General features: G+C 31.6%; 1 protein-coding gene across 1 annotated transcript; it reads right to left on the reverse strand.

The window, feature by feature from the left end:
- Nucleotides 1–2,486: 2,486 nt before the first annotated feature.
- LOC110729886 lies at nt 2,487–3,654 on the reverse strand. The gene is made up of 2 exons (XM_021909672.1): nt 3,224–3,654; nt 2,487–2,959 (listed from the first exon to the last, which is right to left on the reverse strand). Exons 1-2 carry the CDS (start codon nt 3,490–3,492, stop codon nt 2,677–2,679), a joined length of 552 nt encoding a protein of 183 aa, XP_021765364.1. The 5' UTR covers nt 3,493–3,654; the 3' UTR covers nt 2,487–2,676.
- Between the last annotated feature and the right edge of the window lie 6,045 nt (nt 3,655–9,699).

Consider the following 9,699-nt stretch of genomic DNA (forward strand, 5'->3'; position numbering starts at 1 on the left):
GAAAAGATTTTTGCTAAACTGAAATTATTTTTACTGAATATTATTATTTTAAGGTGAAGTGAACAAGGCCTAAAGTATGTATTCAGGATTTGCATTTGTGACATGTCAAAATTAAATTAAGAATATTAGCCCATTTATTCAACATTTGGAATATTATTTTGAAAATTAGTTGAAAATCCGATGTGAATGTTTTACGTGTCTCTCTTTAAGGGAAATTTTTGCTGCAATATTCTTTTCATATAGGAACAACAATTAGAATGAGTATTTTAAAAAAGTAAATTACTTTTTATGAACATAATAGACAAATTATATATTATTTCTTACAGGACACAAATTATAAATTAGAAAACTTAATTGTAATCATGTAAAATAATAATAATAATAATAATAATAATAATAATAATAATAAAAAATAAAAATAAATAAAAACCCAAGAACTCCTCAATTTTTTCTTAATCATACACATGCATTCAACCATCAATTGGAAAATGGAGAGGAAAATGGCCAAATTTAACAATTAGATATTGTCTCACCCCTTTCCCCTCTCACCAAAATCGATAGAACTAAATCCTAAGACTTTAATTACAGCCCAATCTTTTGAATGAGTTCATCTATATCGTAATAACAAAGTCACCACAATAAAGAAATTACAGGTTCAAATCTCATCTGAGTATCTGACACTCATTATTTTCGAAGTGATAAAATATAAAAGGTACCCATATAATGGTCTTTTGGCCATATATACACAAATTAAATAAATTCATTGAAAAGACGTCTTTCGTTATTTGATACAATTATATTATACCTAGATATATTCCATGGAGGCCGGAAATTAAATTCTCTATAAGCTATTTAATCCATAATATTCATTTAATTTGTATATGTATGGTTGAATTAGTTTTGGTTTGGAATGAGAGTTCGTTTGACTTAAAGTATGGATGCAATATGGGCCCCACAATCTAACGCTTAATATTTCACTTGAAAGGAGGAGTGGATGATATTTGAAACCCGTGACCTCTATGTCGTTGATTCTTCTTGGATACCATATTAAAGGTTCATCTCAACTAAAAGGTTCAAATACTGTAGGAAAATTGTCATTTCGTAGCAATTATTTTGTATTGATTATACATTCGCTACAATATGCACGTATGTTTGTGAAATAATAGAGGAAATCGTATCATTTTACAATTGCCATATATGGTAAACCCATATAAAATTGATATAAAAAAACATAATAATATATATTTACCTTTTTCTGCACATTTATAAAAAAAATATGAAAAATCATATCATTTACGCAACTAATATATAAACTAAAAATCGATACGAAAAGCCTTTTTTACACTAAATTTACAGATTTTGTTTGACAAAGAAAACATAAAGTACGTCATAACTCATTGGTAAAACATTTAATGTTAGAGCTTGAGGTTATATATTCAAATCTTGTATATATCATATGTATGATTAGTTTTTTTGTACAAAACGAGTTTAACATTTATAGCTATTATAATCGCTACAATAATCACCACGATTGGATGTAGTTTTTCGTATCGATTATTGAGGACAACCCCAGCGATACCGAAAAACACTACTGAACGTTATGGTAACAGTAAATATTGTATCGAATAATCATTCGTTGGGAAAGTTTTTTGTAGCGCTCAATCGATACCAAAAGTTAGAATAATTGCTACGAAAAGGTAATTTTCTTATAGTGTGAAATTGATGGCCAAAGTCAAGAATAGATTTATAAGTTGTATTGTGTGATTGTGTTTAAAGGGAATTTAGTTGATTTTCTATCTATTATCATTGCAATATGAGTACTTGATTGTGTGTATGTCACGTAATAATTCGTAGCAATATTACTACCAAAATATAAGATAAGTTATTATCCGGTAGTATCTCTAATAATAGCACATTACTTTATTGGAATTGTGGTTGAATCTTTCAATTTAGGTAAGCAATTAAACTTTCACTCAATTTTGATAGACATATCTTCTAATTTTAAAAAGTTACTCCGTATTATAATCTCTTGTGCGTGAACCAAAAAAACCTTTTCAATATTTAGAAATGTAACCTTGAATTAATAAAAATATTTTTCCTAGGCAAGTTATATTATGATATTTGCCAACGAAATTGTATTCGAAATATCACTCCATATTTGTCTTGGCAAGTATTATGATAAATCATTGCCAAATACTACGTAATATTTTTTGGCTTGATCACATGTATTGTATAGTTATCAGTTAATTATACATCTGCCAAACTTAATCTCCTTACCAAAATATATAATGTTAAAGTTCAAGTATAAGCAGATCTTTATATCTAGTTTAAAGTTCATAATAAAAAGCTGTCAAAGATTACTATGCAATATACATCTATACCATGGGATCATAATATAATTAAGTTGTTTATGTAAACATATTAGCTGTTTTAGCTCGAAGATGGATCGATTGAAGATATATCGTGTTTATCATATCGAAATCAAATCATATCATTCATAAACCAACCAATTCGCCTTTAATAACCTCATTCAATTTGAACAAATGATGTAAAGTATTATACAAAGTATATTTGAACACTATATCTAATTTCATCGATCAAGCTCAATGAAGTCCAATTCTATACTTATCATAACTTAATTCATAAGTAATTATGAAATTAAAAGTAAAAACAAAATTAAAAGGTACTTTGTACAGGACTTAGAGGAGGTCTACAAAAACTACCTTTCCTAGTTAAACACGATAAATTTGATAAAGAACCCTTTGAATTTTTCTTTGATATGCCAGATTTTGGTAGAGTATATGATTTATAATTATTTAAACCACCTCCATAACTTTTACATGCTTTTAATCTTCTTTGATAAGGGGTATCTTTCTTTGCAAGGTCTTCTAAGCTTGCCACTTTTGCTAGTGACGTAAATGATTGTGATTTCCCTTGGTAAAACTTTGATAATCCTCTTCTGCAAAAATTAATAATAATAACAAACACGATAAGTAAATATGTCATGGATCAGATCATCATAATAATTTTGCTATAAAAGATCTTAAGTATTGAGGATCCTATCGAGTTACTAGACATGTAGTTATTAAAACGAAAGAAAAAAGGGTTATGATAAAATATAAAATTTTGAAATTCCTTCATAAGTGGACCGTCTAGTAATTGGAGAGGATCTTGTTTGGCACGCATTTTAATTTTGATCAAGGCATAAAATAGTGGAACTTACTTGATGGGAAGTTGGTTCATGAGCTCGGATAATTCATACAAGGGTCCATTTGGTGATGATGGTGATGATGATGTTGATGATGCATCATCAAGCAAATCTGATGAAGATGATTCCTTAGAGTTGTTTGAGTCTTCAAAGGAGGATGCACTTGATGATTCACTAATGTATGTATCATCATGATGATCATGATGATGTTGATGATTTCCTCCCATCATGAACTTATGATCTTCATCTATATGATAAAATCTCAAAAATTGTGATGCTTCCATTTTCTTGTGTTTATTTCTTTGTGTTTTTGGAGAGAAAAGAGAATTAAAGAAGAGAGAAAAATAATAACAATAATGATAGAAAGGAATGGTGAGAGATGAGAATATATACTAGTTATGTTTATAATAAAGATAGTATTAATAATACAACAACAAAATATAAGATTGAATCTTTTATGGGGAGCATATTTATAATATAATATATATCCACAAGATTTATGCCACATGTCTAACGATGATTGTTGTCTTGGCCCCTTCCTAAGAGATGATAAGGTGACACCAAGTAACACGGACCAAGTAACATATCACCCACCATGATCATGCAATGTGTATTGATTTCTTTTGTTGATGTTCTTGATTGCTTTGATTGAGTGATCAAGTCATATTAATACCAACCAAATATGGGTTTGGTCTAGTGATAAAATTAGTTTCGTATTTTATGACATTAAAGTTATGAGATAAATTTATCATTGAGCCTTTAGGGGATGAGAATATGAAAATAATAACCTTGTATTGATTATTTTGTTTTAATTAATCTTGATATGCGGACTATAATATAGACAATTTCAGTATTTATACATAAATTCTAATCATGTTGTTATAAATATATTAAATAAATTTACATGTTATCATTATAAATTAGAGCTCTAAATCGATTTTAATCTTAAATTTAAAAAAATCTATCCGTAATAGATAATCAAAATGGTATTAACAGGCGTAAAAGTCAAAGTAGAGAATTAGTTCGACGAAAATAATAGGATATACAAGAAGCATCCATGTACCCTCATGTATGGGATAATTTATAAATTTTGGAGTAAGGAATTCTTTTTCTTTGAAATAAATAAAAAACCTTATCTTAGATTCGATGTTATCCTATCCTATGTGGGGTTTGTGGATGTATGAGTTGCTTATATTAGACCTCGCAAAACATTTGATAATAATTAATTGCATACTATGAAAGGATAAGCTTTATCGGCTATATCCGAGTCACCTTTTCTTACTCGCCGACCATTTATTTTTGTAGTGTTATAGGTCACCTATCAAATATTCAAAAGTATGGTATGGATTCTTAATTTTTTTTTTATTTTTTTTTTTGGATAAATTATAATAATTGATTTAACCATAATTTTATGTCGTCCTAATATTAAAATGCATGGATAGAAATCCTAACATATTGAAATACTATATGTCTTATAACGCGTTGTTCAAATCCATGTTGACCCATAATATGTGTTTTTCTAAGGCATGGCTTTGAATGCTTTCTCTTGGTTGAATTTTGGAGTAAACCATTGTTTCAAGTCAAGCTTGAAAATGTTATTTAATTTTAAGGAAAAAGGACTTTTTTAGCAAATAAATATATTCTATTCATTTTTTCTTTTGAGAAAATATATTCTATTCATTTGATATAAAATGATACATATTTGAAAATTTTATTGGTTTGGTTTATGATGATTATATATCTTGACGGTATATGCCACTAATATATGAGGAAAAAAAGTATTATCATGCTAGGATTAGATACATCTCAAAGTATGTTATTCAAATATGTGATTCTTTTTATTTAGTTTTTCTTATTCTAATCTTAAAAGTTTTACTAGTATTCCAATATACCACACGCGTTTAATTGGTTTAGTTATGAATCAAGAATATTTTTCTTTCCTTTTATTTGACACTTGAAGTATTAGTATAATTGGAAGTGCAAAATCTACCACTCTTATGTTTCAAAATCCCATATATATGGATGAACCAAGTAGTACTTAGTGTCGTTCGTAGGAATTCACATCAGGATTTAAACGTCATGGATTTGATCCCTATTAGTTGCGATTCTTGGGGGAGGGGTTCCTTTATCCTTCCACGCACCCCCCTCTCATTTTCCAATGCAAGAGCTTGACCTGCAAAACTAGACTGGTTTACTTACTTGTAAGAGGTTCTGATTTAGTAGAGTCGTCGTTCTCCTTACTCCAACAAAAAAAAGGAAAAATTGATTCTAATAATCCCACCTTTGGCCGGTTCGCTGTTAATAATTTCACATTTGGATTATTATTTAATAATCCCACCTTTATAGTGGATCTTCTTCTATTGGTCCCTAACATGTTGATAACCGGTTTTGATAGATTAAAATGCCACATGTCTCTTTGTGATTGGTTGAAAAATTAAGAAAAAATTAAAATAAATAAAAAAAATAAAAAAGGGAGGGGGTGGTTTTCATGGGTGGGGGGGAAAAGGGAGGGGGTGGTTTTCGGGGTGGGGGAATAAGGGAGGGGGTGGTTTTAGTGGGTGGGGGGTAGGAATCGGGGTGGTTTTAGACTTTTAGGGGGAGGGTTCCAATTTTTGCTGAGTGGGGGTGGGGTTTTGGCGGTGGGGGTAGGGAGGGGGGGGGGGGTTGCCGGACGGTGGGGGTGGGGGGGTTAGGGTGGTTGTTGGGGGTGGGCTGACTTTTTTTTTAAGAAAATAGGTTTTTTTTTTTAAAAGTTTTGACCAATTATTTAGTAACACGTGTCACTTAAATAAAAAAAATAAAAAAATAAAAAAAAAGAGTTTACCAAATATACTGGTTACCGATTATAAGAGACCAGTGGAAGAAGATCCCCTATTAACAGTGAATCGGCTAAATATGGAATTATTAGAATCAATTTTTTAAAAAAAAAAACAAGAAAAAAAAATAATTATACTTTAATAATCCCAACTATGGGCGATTTACTTCTAATAATCCTCAACTAAGGTTAATAATCCCAACTATTAGGTAAGTTTGCCTCCAATGGTCCCAACCGGTCAACGACGAGTCAATAACCTGTTATAACAGGTGACCATGACACGTGTCAACATGTGATTTGTCCAAAATTTTAGAAAATTTTATAAAAATTAATACCATAAAAAAATATCAATATATAAAAAAAAAATTCCACCCACCCTCTCTCCACCCCTTAACCTCGTCGGAACCCTAACACACCCCCTAACCTCGCCGGAAACCGGCCGACCAACTCCCTTAATCACCGAAAAACGGTCGGCCGGCTCACTAACACCCATCCCCGACCCCCGAAACCACCAACCCAGCCCATCCCGACCCCCAAAACCACTGAAACCTCCTTAATTAACCACTCGAAACCAAGCCCTCGCTTCCTCCGCTGCCAATACCGCCCTTCCTCCCTTCCCCCACCGCCGAATGCTGCTTGCTGGTTGTATGGACCATTCACGTGACACGTGGCTAAAAAAAAAAACTCTTTCAACAGGTCACCGGTAATTGAGACCATTGAAGGCAAACTGACCCAATAATTAGGATTATTAGATAATATATCTTAGTTGGGATTATTAAAAGTAAATCGCCCATAGTTGTGATTATTAAAGCGTATTTTTTTTTTTAAAAACAAAAAAATATGGATGAGGTTAACATTTTTAACATTATCAATAAAAAAAATAGTATGGAGTATGATTAGATCACCGGCAAGATACTTCTTTCCCTAAATTTAAGCATTAAGAGTGTTGAGTCCCTTAGGTTTTGATTGATAGTTTTGAATGATGACAAACAGCTAAGGGAAACAGGTCCTTGAAAGTGTTCGATACAGTTGGGGGAACCAGCTAACATAGAACACTGTTTCCCCAGACAAGTTATTACTTACATGAGTTTTCTTATTGAACTAACTTGTCTTTATACAGGGAACAGTTATATGATAAAAGTGTTATGTACTGGTAGGGAACCAGTATGTACTGTTTCCATGGTTGCTACGTGGTAAAGCAGTCACATACTCTTTATTGTGCATTAACCATGTTACATGTGCAGTAGTTGAGTTGATTCCAAGACTTGGAGCATAGAAGCCTTTCGAAGATATTTCGAAGAAAGATTGTTTGCTCATAATAGAAGTATTCAAGGAAGATTCAAGTCTTGAAGATTACATGAAGAAAAGACGATTTATGCTTTAATATGTTATCTAGGTTTTCATGTAATATGCTCCGTAGTATGCTTACATGTTTGGGTTATATAAGTGCTTAAAAGTATATTGAAGTATGATATGAAATCTGGTACAAAGTTGGAACAGGTTTCATAACATGTTTCAATTCAGGGAACCAGGTCGGGGAACCAGGTTCACTGTATTCGAGCTGCCGTTTTGGAAAAAGATTTTACAAAAAGATTTTTTCGAAAAGATTATTTTGAAAATATTTTGTGCAGCTGGAAATAAGATGAAATATTCTTGGTTACCTAAAATCTAGGAGTATTTATCTTAATTGATTCTATCTTTGTGATTAAATCAAATAAGATAAAAACTTTCCTAAAATTACATTATATCTTATTCTCTAAGATTGTGTGATTTAAGGAAACTAGGTTTTAGGAATCTAAGCTTATATAAACTCATCTTATTTCACATATTTGGTGTGCTTCTCCAGAAATTAAAAGAGCAATTATTTGAGAGCATATACTTAAGCACTAATCCCATTCATCAAGTCATATACAAGAGCATTCTAGTACTTAAACTTTTTCTCTTAATTAGCTTCGTAGAAGTGAGATCAAAGGAGAGTTCTTGATTCTTGTATTGAGTCTTTAACAAAGGGGTTAAAGGCTGGGTGAGTGTTTGTGAGTTCAAACACATTGGGCTTACGAGTGTAAGTCGAGAGCACACTCGGAGTAGAGTGTGGGGTTTGCTGGTTCCCGGAGTAGGGAACAGCAGAGTGTTCTTTGTCTTTGTTTTTCGGAGTAGATTAATAAAGAACTTAGGATAGGAGGACGTAGGCCTGAGTTGGCTGAACCTCGTTAAATTTGTTGTGTTCTTTATTGCTTTGTTTTATTTCGTTAAATTTGTTGTCTTCTTTATTGCTTATTTATATTCCGCTGCGTACGGGAACCAGCACAACTGGTTCCTCACACATAATCCGAAAAGAAGCAAAATTAGCCAACGATTACTTAACACTCAATTCACCCCCCCCTCTTGAGTGCCCATTGAACCTTCAAAGAGCTCGTTTTGTTCATATAAATTGAAATTGTATAACCCTAATGAGCACTTATATTTTTGGAACTTATCTTATTTGAACTTACTTTCGCAAAGTAAGTGAGAAAAATAAGGTAAGTAGAGTAGGGCCTAAAAACGTAAAACCATCTTGAATCCTTATTCTCAAGATCATAAATTATACCCGCTTCCATGAAAAAGCAAGAGAGATTTTTTTGGGCTAATCCCCCTTCGTCCTTTTTATCATCTCATTTACATTTTGTGCGATTTTCAATATGTATAACTTAGACTATTAATACCTCTTATTTTGTATTGGTAACATTTATTTATGAAAATATAAATGAGCATGTATATGATCAGTTGTTGGAAAGCTACTAAGACAAAGTTTCACCTCTAATTTCATTCACCTTAAAATTATTTGTAAATTTAGAGGGTTGTGCATTTGAAGTCGACTCATCAGTATTTGATATTCGTTGATTTCAAGGCAAAATTAACAATCCATGAATTGTTTTCTATTTAATTAATGGATTTTATTTAAGTGGGTTCGTTGCTTGGCTAGAATAATAAGTTGTAGAGAGTAATCAATTGAAGCTTCCATAGTAGTTTCTTTTATACTTTTATAGTGGTATAAGGAATATCATATAGTAAAGGAAATATTTACTTTGTTGAGTAGTTTTTGTCATCATATATATTTAATGTTACATTACAAACAAATAAACAATTAAGGGTGTAAATTTCGTTCCTATACTGTAATAGCTACCATTTTTCTGGTAGCAATTATTAATTTATCCTTAATTAACATTTTTGATCGATTATTTTTAATATGCCTCTATCAATTGTCCCTTTGGCATATAAACCAAGAGCATATACTTTAAAATTTTAAAACTCGTTATACATTAGCAAACTATGCTAATCCTTAATCTTCTCTTTTAATTTTGAGAAAGCATTCTTTTCCATCCCCTAACTTTTGGGTAGGGAGGATCGTGGTCCATGCAAGATGGCAAGAGAGTTGCTTTTGGTTAGGGAGAACCGAAGAAGGACCGTGTGGTCCATCATATGTGAGAGGGTCGATGCCCATATAGATAAGGATGATTAAATACGAAGTACTCCGTATTAAGGAAGGATACTTCTCTTTTCTTTGTTGTTGTTATATACTTGATTGTGCCTTTCAAATTATACACGCACCAAGTTTCACCTTGGATTAAAACTTGTAATTACTGGGGGTAAGCAAAATATAATCGAGTAATTAAAACCGAAACCATGCAATATAATA

This window comes from Chenopodium quinoa, unplaced genomic scaffold (genome assembly GCF_001683475.1).
Source record: "Chenopodium quinoa cultivar QQ74 unplaced genomic scaffold, ASM168347v1, whole genome shotgun sequence".
Lineage (NCBI taxonomy): Eukaryota > Viridiplantae > Streptophyta > Magnoliopsida > Caryophyllales > Amaranthaceae > Chenopodium > Chenopodium quinoa.

What these genes read in the sequence shown, in the direction of transcription:
- LOC110729886 (XM_021909672.1), bottom strand. Translation starts at nt 3,492, where the DNA reads ATGGAAGCATCACAATTTTTGAGATTTTATCATATAGATGAAGATCAT. An exon ending in ATGAACCAACTTCCCATCAA is followed by an intron (nt 2,960 to 3,223) that starts GTAAGTTCCACT and finishes TAATTTTTGCAG; the next exon opens with AAGAGGATTATCAAAGTTTT.